The sequence below is a fragment of the Empidonax traillii genome, unplaced genomic scaffold, assembly GCF_003031625.1.
Source record: "Empidonax traillii isolate 1590-97213 ecotype Southwest subspecies unplaced genomic scaffold, ASM303162v1 scaffold193:size819438, whole genome shotgun sequence".
Classification (NCBI taxonomy): Eukaryota; Metazoa; Chordata; class Aves; order Passeriformes; family Tyrannidae; genus Empidonax; species Empidonax traillii.
This window is the reverse complement of record NW_020955386.1, coordinates 692,958-711,440: the sequence shown is the minus strand read 5'-3', so window position 1 is coordinate 711,440 and position 18,483 is coordinate 692,958. Positions and strand designations below refer to the sequence as shown.

At 37.0% G+C, this 18,483-nt stretch overlaps 1 protein-coding gene across 1 annotated transcript in view; it reads left to right on the top strand.

Moving 5' to 3' along the window:
* The window catches only part of LOC114058901 (calmodulin-lysine N-methyltransferase), a 149,333-nt gene that overhangs the window by 92,431 nt on the left and 38,419 nt on the right, over positions 1-18,483 (top strand). The window contains exons 2-4 of the mRNA XM_027886726.1: positions 12,634-12,694; positions 15,700-15,754; positions 16,808-16,871. Coding sequence (XP_027742527.1) covers positions 15,731-15,754; positions 16,808-16,871 — 88 coding nt within the window. The 5' untranslated portion in view covers positions 12,634-12,694; positions 15,700-15,730. The remainder of the gene's footprint in view (positions 1-12,633; positions 12,695-15,699; positions 15,755-16,807; positions 16,872-18,483) is intronic.

Sequence of the window (18,483 nt, the reverse complement as noted above, 5' to 3'; positions counted from 1 at the left end):
CATGACTACTAAATACTTGTTTGCTCATGTACAGAAGTGTTTGGAAGTATCAAATTAAAGATCATAAAAAGTTCGGTTTTTTCAATGTTGTATTTAATAATAATTTTTATCTTTCTCAAGTGACAAAGCCTGGTACATGTAATGCTGGGAATTAAATGGATGATACGGGTAAGAAATGCATTTGTTATGGCAACATATAATTACATAGTATAGTAATTTTTAAAAATTACTTGAGTTTTATTTAAATACCTTGCCCTGCTGATGATGCAGTCCAAAATATTTTGTAAACAAAATTCCATTCTATCTGCTTTCTTGGGAAAGCAAATTCTGGACTTCTCAAGGAAAAATACGGAACTCTAGCATGCAGAATGTAAGTCTTTCTCTGTGAAGAGAGGCATTCTATTGCAATTATATGGTATTTCCCTCATGTATAATATAATTTAAATACATTTCTATGAAACGTAGGAAATGCCTGTAGAGGGATAAAAATGTATTGGCAGTATCACAACTGTATAATTACCTTGCTTAATAACTACTGTAGTTTTTTAAGAGCAATAATATCAGCACTGCTTCCTTTTTGGTACTTTGAACTTCCCTCTCCATCCTCCCCCCCTTCTAAATTATTGTAAAGTGCTCTCTAGGAGTGTACAGAATACGTAACATATTTCAAGTGGATTTACTTATCAACTTTTTCAAGTGATACCAACAGCAGTAGTGTGAAATATATCTACTCCATTTACTCTTACCCATTGCACCTACTTTCTTTTTCCCTTTAATTTTTATATATGGTAAAAATTTCATTGAAGAGAGATTTTAGATGACAGGACTGTAATTTTAAACCCAATAGAAGAGGTGTAAGCAATTTGAGCTTAGCTGAAGCATAATCTTAGGTTGTCAAGAAGAAACCCATTCTCCCTATGCTAATCAATCAGTATATCAACCAACCAATCATCTCCTCAGCTTAGCATATATCCTAAGGTTTGATATATCTATTAACTGCCCATCATGCAGCTGGTCTCCGGTTGATGAGATTCCCCCTATCTTGGCATTTGGAGGCAGACAACTGAGCTATCACAGCCTCAGATAAATACTAAAGTGGAGATTTCAATCCTGCTCCTGATAGCAAAGACAATTCAGGAATAGAGAACATATTTTTAGAAAAGGACACATAGAGAATTACATTTTCAACAGAGTGTTATATGTGAAAATTGCGTATATTTCATGATCCTGTCTTCCTCTACCCCCTCCCTTATCTGAAAGTAACAGGAAATTACTCTTATATTGTGACTCAAACTCATAACGGAAAAAGAGAACAACAAGAACGTGCTACAATTTGTTATTAACTGCTAATTACTATAATGGTGCTATACAACTCCTTAAAAAAGAAAAAAATGTGGGTTTCATAATTATTACAGTGTCATTACTCTATTACAGCTCTACTAAGAGCTGTATGAAAATGGTGTCACAACACACTTAAACCTTAAGGGAAAAGTTTGAATTTTGGAAGATTACACACCTGCCTCTCTATTTGTAAAGTCTGAGCTCAAAACTCATTAAGTGAAAACAGAATCTAGGTACTGAAGAGTTTACCTGCTAATGTGGAAGTTTGGCCTGAGGTTTAACATGGCGTTTCAAGGTCTATCTGTGGAAGAAATGCTGTAGTAACTGACCACTTACTGTGCTGGCTTTGCTTTTAGTAAAAAACTGCCTCAAAGAATGAAGTGGCCTACGTTGCATTTTGTAAAACCTTGCTACCCCCTAGGGAGGATCCTGGGCTTGCCCAGGGGTCTGTGGTCACCATGCAATGTGGGATCTAGCCTGTTGTATTTAGTGCTCATGACACACAGGGGACAGGCCTCCTTCTGAAATTGCAGGGTCAAAAGATGGGGTCCAGTTTCTGTGCTGGCATATGACTGAGCTATTCCTGAAGTCAGAGAATGTGTGCTCACTTAATTAAAAATTTGATCAACTCTCTTTCCGGACCTACCAACTATAAACGTAAACATGTTGTTATGAGGTTAGCTTAAAGGCTTTTTCAGGCTTTCATTTAATTAAATTGAGTGTAATGATTTGCTTTGCTTTTGTTCCTTTGTTTCTGAGATTCAGTCCATTGGATGTTCTGAAATAAATTCTTTCAACACTGAAAAATGGCATAAGTCCCTAAGCTATATATCTTAGTCAAAGCACATCATTCTTGACCTAAGAGCACTTCTGTGTCAGAGTGTAGAAGAATAAGTGTTTATACAGAGCTCTACAATGTTTTCCAGCAGAATTCTTGTAGTACCTGTACTTCATTTCTGCATTATTTATGCCTTGTAAAATAAGAATATGGTCAGTTAGGTCACGGTTTAATACAGGAACATGGAAATGTGAAAGTTTATCAGGGAAAATTGATTGTTAATATTTCAGGCCACATTGGAAACTAAATTATACTCTTGTCACTTTTGTATCCTCCCTTAACATAAGCCACTGAAACATTGATTTCCTGAGAAGGATACCCTTGGATTACCTGTACAAAATGATATAAGGCAGTATTAGTATCATGTACTAATACAATAAAAGCTACTTTGTTTCTCAGAAAGACCATGCATACTTCGAATTCAAGGCTAGTTCATTAGCTGGGCATACACTGGCATAGCTGAAGATCTAGCCTGTTGTATTTAGTGCTCATGAAAAGTGCAAGATGAACAGCTATGGTTCTTGAAACCTGTTCAGGCTAAACCAGCCATAAGCAATGGCAGTATAAGTTCTCTTGTGTTGCCCTATGAGTGTATGTCAAACTTGACCTGGAAGGACCTGAAGTATCTTTGTGTTTATTTAATACTTGGCCTTTCATTAAAAAAAAAAAAAAAAAAAAAAAGTATTTTCCTTCTGTAGAAATGATAGCATTTGCCTTAACTCCTACAGTCTAAATTCATATGGAATGTAGATCCGTAAATAGATGACATGTCTGAGATTGGTTCATATTTGTGCAGCACTCTCACTTTAAAGAACTAGTTACAAATCTTTTCCCACCTGAGATGAAAACAAGATTTAGTGATGTAGGGAGATTTTGGGCACCTGCTGCAGGATTGTTGCCAGGCTTTTGAAAATTGCACACTTAGCACTGGTTGAAAATACCCCTGGAGAAAGAATAAAGGCTCCTTCAATATGGTGACCGAACGATTTCATTTAAGTTTATGAAGGATGCATGGTTACCATTTGGCAGTACATGAAATTCCAAGCAGTAAGATACACTGTTTTGTTAGACAGAGATGGTCCAAAGCCTTCAAACTGAACTGTGCATGCAATTATTATTTTTGTTTGTACCCAGTTAATATCTCCTGGCAGTACGGAACAGATGCTTTTCTAATAATTTGGTTAACTGCAGAGAATGGTGAAGCTACTGCAACCAAAAAGGTATTGTCTTTGTTTGGTTAATTTGATGGGAGGGAAAAAACCAAACAGCAAACCACAAACCAACCACAAGAAATCCAAGCTATAGACACCACTTCTGCACACAATCAAAATCCCCTAAATAAAGTCCACTTTATTTATCTTGAGTATTACATAACAGTGCATAGGGCAGTTACTGAAACTTCTATGTTCTGTATCAAATCCTTGAGGAAGATAAGCAATATTAGTAACCACTGTTAATCTACAGGTTTTTTCCTTCTCTACCCATGATACAGCTGTAAAAATCAAAACAAACCAACCAATCAAACAAACCCAAAACAACCGTGAAAACCCATGGAAAAATCCCCCACAAAACCCCCCAAGGCAACCAGTTTCCTCACTTCATATATAAACAAAGTGAAATTAGGATGTTTGGATTGACTAAATAGAAATACAAGGCTACAGCTGTGATATGGTTGATTGTATCTATAAGCTATTGTGGATACTGAAGAAAAACAGTTATTTAATGGAGCTATCTAAGTATTTGCCTGGACACAGTTCTTTAAAATCTTCCTTTCTCTCTATAGTTTCTTGTTTGTGAAGCAAGTAAATATGCGTGCACTCCAGATTTATTCTTACCTATTTAAATGGCACAGTTCAGATATCACTGAATATTCTTTTTCTACGCTTCTCAGAATGAGTGCTCATTTAAATCAGATATTATGAAAACCGGATGACTAATCCTAAATTCAGGTGTACTACCACTCAGGCTAGGCAGATTGCTAGTTGATCATGCTAAGATGCTCCCTTATCCATTATTGGATCTGAAAAAGAGGAGGATTAAGAATTATCTGACTTCTCAGTTAATGTGCAAATCATCTAAAAGCTCAGCTTAGAAAGGTCTTAGAAAGCCGAACAGCACTAAAATAATAATAACGTCTTAAGAATTTTTAATAATATAGATGTGCCATATCACATTTTTAGAGTGAAAATAGAGTTTTGTGGTTTCTATCTCAGATGACCTTTTTTCTCTCTCTTCCTGTTTTTGTAATTATGTATGAAAGACTATAACTGTACTTTTAATTAAAAATTTTTTTATTGCAATTAGAAGTTGTCACTTGGGACAAACTCACACTGTTGGAACTCAATAGCAATTATATTACTTTCAGGAAACAGTAGAAAATATTTTGATAAGTATCTTTGGAAATAAGCAATTATCTGTTTACTTTTAAGAAAGCATAGGGTGGGGAAGGAAAGGAGTATCTCAGGAAATATATTTGTTTAATGTATCTATGATCTCCGCGGGGTTTTTGTCAGTGATACTTATTTCTAGTATCTTTCTCTGCTCTTGGCTATGGTGAAAAAACCCTTCATTGAAAAGACTGAAACACTGAATTTCTGTATTTTCAAGGGACAGGAGAGTCTGTGAACCAGAAGGCATCTCTTAATGTTCCATCTCTGCATTTTTAGGCTAGTTCTGCTATTTGCTATAGCAATATTTGTTTTATCATTTCTATCACTCCAATGTATATACTTGCCTTTCGAAATCTGTGAAAAGTATTTAAAAAGAAAAGAGAAAATGCTAGTATTTCAAAACCCTATTATAATGCATTTTCAAATATGTCAGACACATCTTTGTTAAAATTAAACCAAGGATTGGTTTTGAGCGAATAGCCCTATATCCTTACAGATGCTGTGGATGGATGCATCTAAGCTGCTTATTATATTGATGGGTTTTGCTGCTCTGCAGCAAATGAAAACAGGCAGCTGCTTCCTCCATCAAAGCAAAAAGCAGCCTGAGTTTTTATTAAACGAGTGTTCATTTCTTCTATTGCCAAAATTCTTACACAAAACAAAAGAGCAGTTTTAGCACATTATTGCTTAACTAGACATGAACAACTGACAGCAAGTGATAAGCCTGTCTGCTTTTCACAACTGGTAATCATTTTTGGAATAGATGTTTTAATATAGTTGAATATAAAATTTTGTAATTTACATCTACAATGGTACATAAATTTATAGATCCAGTTTTTTGCAGGAGAATGAAGGCTATAATCACAAAAGGTTTGTTCCAGTGTTGTTTAATTTTTAATAACTATTTGAAAACTAGGTAAAAGAACCACGCACACACAACACAAATTCATTCATTTGAAAAAGATGTTAAAGACAATCATACAAGTAGATTCGTACTGTTCCCCGATTTTTCTTATGGAAGGGATCTGTGTACATTTAGAGCTTTGACTTGTTACTGTATTTCCACATCACTTCCACCGAGTTCTTAAGTTTGCACTCTAAAAGAAATTTGCAGATTGCAGACCATCATGTTTTCCTCCTAGTCATGAATAATAATGAGAGTGAAAGTGAGAGATACAGTGCTGAGGCCATTTTGCCGAGGCTGAAGATCTCAGCCGGTGCTTATACATATTTTTCAATGATCTGAATATCATGAATTCTGCTTTAGATTGGAAGAGAGACAAGAATTCCTACAAAATGTATGTGCATAGGGAAAATATGGTGAGACTTGTTTCTCTTTATATTCTCTTCTATTTTTTTCCTGGTGTTCTTGTACCTTTTCAAACTCACTTATAGCATTCCTGCTGTGGAAAAGTAAGCTAGCCATTCTCCCTGCCTCAAATTACTCCTCTTCACTGGACTTAAAAGGTGGTTTGCCATCTGCAAAAGCCAGGTGCAGTAAGGCATAGATATAAGGTGCTACTGGAAAGGCCATTAAATACTTTTCTTTCTTCACACTATTTGCGTTTACTGCTGAAGTTGCTCACTTGTAAATACTCTTGGGGTAAATTTCAGAATGCAGAGCCACAGATTAGACAATTGTACTTTCAAGACAGGTTAGCCCTTGAAATTGTTGACATGTGAGGTTGCCAAATGTCCAGAAGGGTGCACTACTCTGTAGCTCGTCCTTTTGAAAATCTGGTCTCAAATTCAAATTTGTATTAAATAATTTTGTAATTCCAGACACAGCATCTGTAATTAACTTGGCATCTCCTCTTTTATGTGGTTCTGCTGTAGATGGGTGTAAACTTAAACATTTGTGTGTGCTGCAAACAGAATGAAGTAACAAGACTTTTTTTTCGGTCGGTGCTTTCCTTGCTTAGCAATTCCCTCTATTTCTTCATTTTGCTAAAGTGACCAGACTTATCTTTAGATTATTATGGTAGTTATTTTCTGTGAAAGGCTTCCACTCCTCCGGACATGCATTTAATGCTATCTAAAAAATGAATATTTGTAGTATTAGTGCCTTATTACATGTGTTTACATTCTTTAGATTCAATACACTTTAGGTGGGATCTTAGGTAGCAGGGATTACTGATTATCCTTTCATCTGTGTCACATTTTGCATGCTGTGTGAACGAGTGAATGAAAATAAAATCTTTACTCCCTGACTATACTAAGAAACATTTTTTTATCATAAAATTGTTTTGAAAAGGGGCTTACTGTGTGGAGTTTGAAGGAAGTTTAGAGTCAGAAGTATTTTTTGCATTATCCATGCCAAATTACTACAGCAGTACAATTATTTGCAGGTAGTCTTTACTCAAGCAATTACATCAGAACACCTATGTTATATGTTAATAGCAGGATGTATTTGGCAGACATCCTTTGTGTATCCACTTTGTATGTAGTCTTATTTGTCCTATTCATAATTTCATGATTTCTCTTTGATTTGGAAGTGAAGTTTAGTGCTCCATGGACAGAAGGCTTTATAATATTTGTTAGAGTTTAAGTTTGAAATTTAACTCCAAAGTTAAATTGTGCTGTTGAACCTTGATTTTGACCTGCTCTCTTACTTCTCCAGAAACTTCAGCAGCTGGGCAATGCTTCTTGCTGTGCATGGTGGTGGTGATCCAGAGAAACTAACCAGTTTTAGAAAAACTAACCGGGATCAAATCATCAAACTTACCTTCCCATGTTACTTGGATGTAGTCTCATAGTCATTAGAAAATAACATTTGATACTGTAAAATTAGGGTTATGACAGTGTTACAGTAAGAATGGTAGAGTATTCCTTGTTACATTCCTAGGATAGCCTTTTCCAGTAGGCCAGTAACCCTTAGTTTTGGGAATTTTCCATCTGCTCTACAGTCTTTTAGGAGAGGAGATGGGAATAATTACCTGTCTGGATAGTTACTTAATTTAACACCTCTGCACAGCCCATTGTAGTGCCAAAGCTTTCTCTGCTCTCTGCCAACAATTGTTGTCAGTAGGGATAAAAAGTACTTAGGGCAGGAAACAATTCATCATTGCTCAGTGCAGTTGTTGGTACTGCTTTTGAGACATTATTGATCTGTTTGGCTCAAACTGCCTTATTTCCTCTCACTTTGATGAATATTAAAACAAATACAATGCTTTCGTGTAGTCAGGAATCAGGACATAGTAGAAAAAAAGATCTTTTTGAGTGTATTCATACGGGCAAAATGACTGACTTTTCAAATTTAAATTGTCTTTGCTTTCAAGGGTTATGAAATGATTTTTGCAAAATTTACTTGAGACTTCAAATGAATAGAAAGACATCTTATAGTTTAATAGTGCAAATAAAAGACAAAATATGAATTTTGAGATCAGACATAGATCATACATGTGGCTGGGTGAAGTGCTAGGGAAATGTGAAAATGCTTTCAGTTTGGCTCAGCTTGGGAAGGAACTTTTTAATCTCCTAGCGTAAGTTAAGTAGTTGTAGGACAGCTTATAACTCCTACTCAGAGCTTCAAGGGACAGCTCACCTGTCACTTCCAGTTGCCTCTATGCTTCCTGTGTGCAGTGCTGGCAGATAGTAGAGCAGAGTTCCACTAATCCTGCAGTATCCCGCTTGAAGTACCTGTGGAGCACCACTGAGACATAAGGGCTCCAATAATCACGTCATCTCGAAAAATACACGCCTCAAAATTCTTTTCTACTGACATGATGTTCTTTAAGAACTTCACGTCAGATCTCCATATTTGTTATCCAAAGGTGTGACAGCGTTCTTTAAAATAGGTGCTAAAAAGCAACAGAGGAGAAACAATAATTTTAATATTATTTTTTTCATACTAGGTAATTTATTTCTGGTAGAAAATTTCCTGTACTATCATACAGGTTTCGGCATTTTTAGATTTGATGCAGAAGAAGTACTGTTTTGTGTTGCTTTGGACTAGTGGTGCTCCTCCTGATGGTTGAAACGATAAATCCTCAGGAGGCTGTCTATGCATGGCTTAGAAGGACCTGACACGTTCCAAAAGAAGCACTATGAGAGTAATAAAACCAACTAAAGTTATTTATTTTTAGCATTACTGTGATTTTTGTTGTTCTTCTATAGGAAAAGTTGGGGTGTCTTTTTTTGCTTACATCATACCTCAGGGTGTAAGAGTGGCTCAGGATGTTTGTCTTGGTCTTCCCATATTTTCATTCTGTGTGTCTAAGTAATTAATCTGTCTCTGTCTCTTCCTTTGGCTCCTAATGTGCCAACTTGGGACAGTAGAAATTCATGATGTCGTCAAGTTCTTGTGAAGTAGACTCCGTTGCTGTGCTGAGATTTTATGATATGGTGATAAGTGCTATAGAAATGGCTGCATTTTTTATTGTCTCTTCGATGCACATGAAGCCTTTCTCTATACAGCATCATACAATGTAGTGACAATGTTTTTCTATCCCTTCTACTGTAATAATTATCTTAAAGCTATCTGGAAGTAGACATCATCTCTCTGATGGCACATTTGTAGTGGATCTCCTACTCCATCCTAGTGGTTAAAGGATACCTGCCAAGAGTTGAAATGTGGGCCAGCATTGCTCTGTGAGCCCTGTCTCTCTCCTGTGTCTTCAGACATGCCCTTTCTTGAGGCTCTCCTTTGAACACCAATGCAGCTTGATTTTTTTATGCAGTCAGTAGAGATTCCAATGTTTTCTGGCAATTTTTCTCTGTTTTCACATTGTAATTATGAAGGTGATAGAGTTTTAAAACCTCCAGTAAATGATGCAAAATATTTATTTTTGGAAGAAAACTTCTTTTTTTTGGTCTGTGTTTCCTCATACAGTGAGATTTTTTAGTCTCTGTAGAACTTTTATATTCATAATCTTGTAAATACGAGCACCATTTGGGGGTCTTTTGATATTCTTTTGCCTATATGTATGTAAATAATTTACTATCGTGCAAGTAGTTGCACATGCAAATAGGTACCAACATTATGTATTTATAATCAAATTCAGAAATCAAAATGAGAATAATTTGATTTTAAATATGAAAGAATTATTTTCAGTGTGCTCACGGGAAACTAAATCCATATCCATATGTATGTGTTTGCAGGAAATAAATTATGCTTTTCGCAACCTAGTGGTTGTTAATTCATAGGAATTTTGCTGCATTTCTGCATCACAGCGGTATGTTTTCTAACAGAAGCAGAACTATCTTATACTTGCAACTTCAAAATGTAGGTCATTGTGTTGGCGAATGTAGGTCAGAGTAAAGGGGAAGAAGACAGAATGCAAACTCCTCCACATGGATCTTTAAGCTGTTTTGAAGGTAAAGAGGCTTACCTACCTGTTCAAGCACGAGAAGCTTTTCCTTTTACTGAAATTAACACAGGTATTCTGGCTTCTGGCTTCTTGGCTTAGCTGGGTGCTTCCACACTTGAGACGTGATCGTGAAAGACCTCCTGACTCCTGCTTCTTTAGCTGCCAGCTGCTGATATCATTGCTGAGGTGATACTTCCTTCCCTGTGGGGCAAGGCAGCGGGGAGGAGAGCTGTGTGCATTGCTGGCATCTGCCTAAAGGAGAGCATTGTCTTTCCAAAGGTGCTTTGCCCTTCTCTCAGCACAGAGCTATCTGATACACCTGCAGTTTCAGCCCGTACCAACATTGTAATGGTAGCAGGGGAAAGAACAGTGACCCCTCATAAAAGATTCAGTGACACCATTCAAAGTGCCCTTTCAATAATAAGTGTAGAAAAGTGAGAGACATTTGACGGAGGGTATTGAAAAGTCCGATGTTGAAGGATTTTGCTACAATTGACAAGTATTTTTAAAATTTGCTCAGGCTAAAATTTGCTATAAAAGGGTTTCAGATTTTTATGTTTGTGGGCGTGGGGTTTTTTTTGTAATGTGAGATATAAGTATTGTAAATGGTATTAAATTGACTGTATCTTCACTAAATATTAAAAAAGCACTTTTATTGCTTGAGTATACAGCAGTCACTGCAAACTGAAACTTTCTTTATACTATACACTGAAGTATTTAAACAGTTATTATATTTATTGCAAAAATCTGTCATTTTAGCATATTTCAATGCTCAAAAGCATTGAAATGCTCAAAGGGAGATGGAAAACCCTGTACAATTCTTAGTGTATGTTTCGCTAAAGAATGGGTAGTCTTGTGGGAATATTTTGTTTTAATCCTTAGCAAGCCTAAGCAAAATAGCACATTCACAAACACCTGATGAGCCTAAACTGTCATAAGCAGGATAAATACCAATATTGCATTTGTGTTTTTTTCATATATGTATATTATCACTCTGTTTTGTTTTTCTTTAAGATCTTTGTAATACAAAACTTATAAGCAAAGTTTTGGACAAATCCTCTCTAGGCTTTTGCTTGATCTGCATGCAGGAATATTAATAATATTAATAAATTTTCATTATTAATCACCATGAATAAGGATAGTTCAGAATACTTACTAGATGGAAAGGAAGAATTATATTGATGATGTTTAGAATCAGGTTCTAAGTGATTTAGAGGAAGACAGTTTTTCTCCCAAACTCTGCTTCTGTTAAAAATGTTGTGATGTTTTAAAAAAATTATCTAAAGGATGCGGATACATAGTAAGCTGCATTAAATTCAGTTGTCTTGTCTAGAAATATCTAAAGGATGCTCTATATGGCTGTTTTAAGTTTAGTGAAACTGTTGAATTGCCTGTAGTTCATAACATTAAGTTTCTGTATCATTATTTCAAAGTACTGTGTGTTGTGGGTGGGGGGGAGGCTGACCCTGGATTTTACCTGTAGACAGACATGCAAACATGTTTTCTCACTACTGAGCAATAACAGATGAAAAACACACCCAACCACAATTTGGCTGCATAGCCCTTTGATTTATCCTCCTTTGACTTTGGGAACCTTTGCAGACCTAACTCAAGTGCCCGCGTACGAGTCTGTTTTCCCAGACTGCCTCCAGCAGTGGAGTCTGGTGAGTGCAGGAGAGCGTGCAAGGCACACAGGATCTGTGCTGCCCTCTCCGGCGGCCACGGCGCCTCAGTTAGATGTTCATGACAGGTGGAAAACTGCTCTGACGAAACAGTGAGTTTCCTGAGTGACTGGTTTTGAAGGGGTAAATTTCCACGGGTGACTAAGTACTTGCTAATGATGATGACCACTGTAAGTGTTCTGATGGAAGCTTATGAAGTCATGAGTAATTCAGATTAGGTGAAAAAAGTGAGATTGCTCCTTCTCTTCCCACAGGAGAACTAGAGGGATTCAAATGAAAATGACAGGGACGCAAGTACAAAACAAGAAGGGGGAGGTGTTTCTTTATACAGCACGGTAAAACGGTGGAGCTTCCTGTTGCAGCTATGGAAAGTTTACCACAGTCCACAAACCAACTAGAAAAATCCTTCAGTGCCTGTTAAATGGAACTTACCACTTTTATTTCCTCTTCTCCTCAAGAACTTCTTGAGCCACAATTAGAAATCACACCGTTTTATTGCCCTAGTCCTGCATTTGTCCTTAGCATGTGCTGCTGGTCAGTGTCCTTTACAGTCAGACTGTTGCCTGACCTAACAAAAACTACAAGAAAAGGAGCTAAATAAAAATAAACTGGGAAGAAATGGAGTGGCTGCAGTATGATAATATCTGTAGCTAACAAAAAAGGAGAGGGCTCCCGTCCCCTGCTGGAAACAGGCTACAAGGCAGGGTTAGCCTTGCATCTGGCCTGGTACAAACAGGTTGATGTTCATGTGAATGCCCAAATGAATTGTATTTTATATGACTTTTAAAGTCTTGAGCACTGCATATATATGTGTAGATATATGTGTATGTTTATGCATATGTACATGTATCTGTAAATTTCTGATAATTAGTTGGGATGAAATCTATGAAATATTCAAATCTAATCTATGCTTAAATCATAGGTCTTCTCTTTTTTTCTTTATTCCATGGTATTATGGCAGATTTAGAAAATGAAACAGTGGGTAAAAGTCTGCAAATGATAATATGCATTCAAATATTATTTTAGACCCAAAAGAAATCTTTTCTAAGAAAGCAAATATCTTTGTTTTATAGGTCTCTGGCCATCTGAAGAAGTGCTGGCTTACTACTGCCTAAAGCATAATGAAATATTCAGGTACAGAGTTAAACATAAAAAGATATTTTCCAACCTGTTAGTTTTATTGTATCTGCATGGTAAGGATTGCTATGATTTAAGTCTTCAGATTAAATTTAAAATGTTCAAGGTGAAAGCATGTTGCTCTTAACAAAGAATTCTGAGCTGCCTTTGGGTACTAATATTGCACAGCAAGCTTTCTGCTATATGTCAAAGACTTTTGATTTCCACTCAAGGCGTTTTATTTCGCTTTGATTTTTGGGAAACAAAAGTGAAGCTCTAATCGATCAGTACTGATTGTGAAGGTCAGGAAAAATAAGATATTCTTTAAACTAACATCTGTTGCAAAAGCAAGCAAAATATTACCTGATAAAATACATAACAAGCACTGCATGTAGTAATGGAGGAATTAGCACTTCATATAGTAATGGAGTATTGTAAAAGAGTTTTGAAACATCCTGCATTCTGTTTGGTTTTGGGATTTTTTCACATTTTCTAAACTTTTAGAAGACAGCTATCAGGGCTCCAATAGGAACATCTAAACATCAAATCCATCCTACATCTTCTTTCTTTGCCCTTGAGTATACTGAAATTTGCACTTGGAAATCCTTGAAGTTTCATTTTCCAGAGGATGAATGGAGTGCAATGAAAGCCGTTATAGGAACGCATTTGGAGGCATAAATTGTGTTCTGAGTGAGTGTGTAAGGCTAACACCAAGTAAACCAGCTTGGAGTACACAAAGTCCCTAAGTTTGTGTATGTACAGTGTTGGTAAAATAAGGAAGACCAAGCCATAAGTCCCTGCCCCTTGTACCAAATCAGCAAGCATATCAACTTGCTCAAACTCCTATCTGAAATCAAAGACCTGGCACTGAAGTGTGCCCTGGTTCGTAGAGTCTTGTTCCTACTCTGTCTATCAACTGAATGAAACCCGGCCCATCAGAGGAGGCCGCTAATACATCCAAACTGGCAGCTGCTGCTCCTTCCTCTCAGGTTAGCTGGGCATGGCACTGTGTGACTGCTGCTGCCATAGTGGTGTCCCTGCAGCACTTTGCTGTCCAGCCCCATGCAGCGGCTCCTATGCTCTGTTTACTCTCCGAGACTCCTCACAGCAACCCCCCCTGTGCTGCTGATGCAAAGGGTGTTTCCTAGTTTGGGTATGTAGACCGGGACACTCGCAGACAGCGATCGGTCAAACTGCCGTGGAGTAAATGGGAAGTTTCACATCCTGATTTCTCAGGATTTTGCCCTCTTGGCAGTACTCTCAGAGTAGGGTTTCTTATTTTAATTCTTATTTTAATAAATGTCACTAAATATTACCTAAGAGACAGATACGACTTTTAAAATTTACTAGTAAGGGAACTTTGCACCGAAATAAATTACCTGTATGTAAATATTTATGTGTATAAGTGTGCATGTATATGCTTATGTATTATATATATAGAAACTTGGTTCAAAATGCACTAGAAACCTCACATTAGATACTTTCTGTGTTTATTTCAGTAAGCGTGACTTATAAAGGATAAAGTGCCTTATAAGTCTAATATGTGAAACCAAATGTATATTCTTTTAATATATAACACACTTGGCTTATGAAAATAAAAACTTATGTGAGAAAAAGTTATAATCACTCTATTTAAACCACAAACTTCAAATTTCCCACAGTCTGTTTTTATATTCTCACTGGGTTTTTGTACAGCTTGTTCCTCCAACCCATGTCCGTCTTTTGTCTCATTTTGATTGAATAAGACAACTACACTTTTTTCAAATAAAATTTGGGGTCTAAGGAAAATAAATCTGTCCCGTCCAGACCAGTGAGCATTAGTACACAGTCATACAGCCTACTCTGCTCACCTCAGTGAACAAAATATTAGCATCTGTATACTGATGTGGCATCCTAGATGCTCTTCCTAAATATCAGTGTCGAGTGAGCAGTGAGGTGATACTTCCAGATAAAAATAGATTTTCGGATGTCAATATTTTGGGGGAGAAGAACAGGTGCACCAAAAAACTCCCAACCAAACTGTTTAGTTAAAATTCCATTTTATGCCTGTCAGAAATGTCTCAGTGGGAACGTTTCTGCCAGCTGTAACAGTAGCCACAGATTTTGCTATAAAGCAGTGTGTTCCTAAACTGAGGCTCTGCCTTGCCCCAGATGCTGCTTCACACAGTTTCGGTGTGGGGTCAGCATCCCTCCCTCCTCCCCTCTTGGGGCAGGCCGTGGCTCTGGAGGACATTCTTTATGGCTCCCCCTGCCAGCTCCCATCCGGCACACTCTCTGCGCCAAATTATATTTCACATGCACGTCTTAATAACAGCACAGTATGTTCTAAGTTAAAAGCAGCCTTTTAGACCACGTATTCAGCCCTTTGATCGGGCTCAGTTTAGGCTCTTGACACTAACTTCGTTTGGTTTTCTGTGGCTTAACCGTTTGCTGTTCCCATCGTTGTTCATAACAGTATTGTTTGTAGGTCACTTGCAGTTTTAAGTGCTAATTGAAGGATCGGATTTCTTCGTGTGTAATTGTTTTGTGGCATACAGCTTTCTTTAAAACTTCTCTCTTTTTAATATAAAAAGGCTTTTAGGCATAACTATATGGAGAGATATATAAATAATATTAATTTCCCCATTTACTTCTCTAGCTGTTTTTGCAAGAATGAATGTGGATTAACATTGTTATCCTTTCCTAACAATTATCTTTCGCTACTCTAGCTAGTTTAGTTCTAAAAGACAGAGCCATTGACAAGGGAAAAAAGGGAACCTTCTCAGATTTTTCAGCTCAGCGGTGGTAATGTTGCACTGAACACTAATGAGGGAACCCCCACTGATTTGCCTGCTTTGTGACTTTTCTATTTCATAATTATTTTTAAAACGCAAAACGACATGAGGTAGCCTAGTCATGTCTCTACAACTTCCTGGTAGCTCAGTTCTTACTGCAGATGGCAATTTGTTCTTGTAACATATATGTCTCTCTGACCATTTTCATCTAATTTGTATGGGTTCTACCATTTCCTTTCTCTCTTTCAGGGACCTTGCTGTGTGTGAGCTGGGGGGTGGCATGACATGCTTGGCTGGGCTCATGGTAGGTCTTTTCTCAATTCCAATCCCATTCAGAGGAAGAAACAAAAGGAAAAATGTTCCAGTGCCTCCAACTGCTGGGTCAGAGAACTGTCAACAGCCTCAGCTGCGGTCAAGCTGCAGAGTCTTGAGAGACCTTCTAGATTGACTTGCTTTCGTATCATATTGATTTTATGGTTGCCTCGATGAGCAGAAACATTTTACCTCGGTGTAGTCAATATCTTTTGTTGTGACATTCCAGGCCACGTACGGTCTGTCTTTCATTGCCATAGCCGAAGCTTTTTTTTTTTTTTCAGATTATAGTCCCATTTGCTAAGATACAGGAATAGCCTGGCGAATCACAGTTGGAGCACCATGATATAGCTGCTAATGTTTTGCCTGCATTATTACACCAACAAACATGATCCAGAGCTCTCGGTAATTAGATTCTTTTGAATTAGATTGGCCATTCAGGAGAGTCGTTCACCATTCTCTGGGTTCTGAGTCATGTATTCAGGAGATATTATGTAGCAGTGCAGTGCATTAGACAAGTTTTTATGTCTCTACAAATAAAAGCATATTGTTACACTGATTGGCATTTGACAAACCTGTCGCTCTTATACAATGTGTCGAGGTTACAGCCCAATGTGCGAGCATGTCAAAGCTCACAAAAAAATTACCCTTACAAAGCCATCTGCCTGCAATGCAAAGTTATATGAAGGGCATCAGGCAGTCAGACAGAAGCAAGCTGAAAGGCAGAGTGACAGCCTTGTATGATGGCTCTACTAGATAAACAGAAGCCCGCAAATGAAAGCCTCTCAGAATACCATCATCGGCTGTCACAATGCAATTACGGAACAGAATGATAGCAAGATAGAGGCTCCCGCAAATGGAATGATAAAAGTATTGACTGATTTGATTGAATGATTAAAATAATGCAGACATAAAATGAAAAAAGATTGAAGATTGTTACAGAGAAATAGGTGAGGAAGCATGATACTGAAGGCTTGTCACTCCTGTCTTCACTTCCACACAGACAAGCATATTTGCTCATTGTTTGCTGTGCTCTTTTTTTCAGGTTGCTATTTCTGCAGATGTCAAAGAAGTTCTGTTAACTGATGGAAATGAAAAGGCCATCAAAAGTATCCTTATTCAGATAGAAAACTGGTTTGTTGTGCTCGTTCCTTTTTACTGGCTGAGTAACAATCGATATAAAGACAGACAGCATGGGGTATATTAAGAAAAGTCCCCACATAAGTAATTAAAAAATAGATGTAGAATATCTTGAGCAGAGCTACAGCTTCCCCCCATAATAAATGCCACATTTTCTCCTTTAATTAAAAATGCAGGTGTTGGTATAGAGCAAGTACAGTAGTAAATATATGTCTTGTGGTTGAGTGCTGAAAGACTCGTGTGTGTGTGTATGCTGCACGTTACAGGAGGTATAATAGTGAATCAAATCATTAGCTCCCCTTCATGTATCCAGTTTTGCAGAGGAGCTGGATTTTTTTTCCTGCTTTCAAATACTAGCCTCTTAAAACATACCCAACATCAGTATATTGTCATAGCTTTCCCAGTGCATATTGTAATGTTTCATTGTGGCTGCTGAGTTAAAACTGCCTACAAATTACCCATTTAGTTTGCTTAATCAGTTATCAATTTATCATTATTTCTCTTGATGTAAGATTGCAAAACTCCTCTGTCCCTTGTAGAAAGTATTTTATTGTATTTTTTTATAATAGATTAAATTGCTATCATGCCCTTCTAATATGAACATACAGTTCAGAAAATTGAACTGGACTTGGGCTAAGAGATAGAATGAGTGAGCATAATTTGTGACCACATTAAATATCAGCACAGAACAAGAATAGATATACACAGTGAATACTAATAGCCCTTAGAAATTGAGAGGGAAAAAAGGAAGATATCTATTTGCTTTTGTTCCTTGATAATCTTTCCATTTACATTTTTAAGGCAGGCTAATTTTTCAGGTTTTAGCCGTTGCAGCATCAGAATTTAGATTTGAGTTTTGTATGTATTTGAGAGCTAACATAGTGAGTACTTAATGAAAAAAAAAAAAGTTAAACTAATGTGTGGCTTAAAAAAATTGCAGCTCCTGGTGCCTGTTAAAACAGGAGACATTTGCAGTGCAATAATATTAGCTACTACCTTTTAAAAATACTTTCTCAGAGGTAACTGAGCTAACTGTAATTGCATACAACACTTGAACAATTTCATGTTATAAACAGCCAATCTCAGATCATATCTGTTAAAACTTGAATTAAGCCTGCTAAAAGTCTCCTTTTTCTTGAAAAGGCAAGTTCTCAGCTGTGTTTCAGGGATTCTTATTTTGTTAAATTCTAGCTTGTTAGACTTGTGTCTTAAGGAGGAAGTATTCTTTATTCTGTGTATTTTAATCAGCACCACCCTTTCCAATCTTTCTTCCGTGGCATTATGAAGATAAAAAATGTGACAGAAAAGAAGCGTTTCAAAACTAGCCTAACAAAACAAACTAATGTTGCATAGAAGCATAGGTATTTAACAAAAGGTCATTTTACTCACAGAAAGCTTCAGGTGGGCTCAGTACTCATCAAGTCAGCAAATATCTTGCATGGCAGATTCCATAAATGCACCTGAACTTTTTTGAAATGTAGAAGTCTTTTATAGTAAGGCAAATTGGCAAGTGCCAAAAGTATTCACTCAGTCTTTGGAATTAAATAAAAGTGCTTTGATTCGTGAAAAAGATACTGTTAA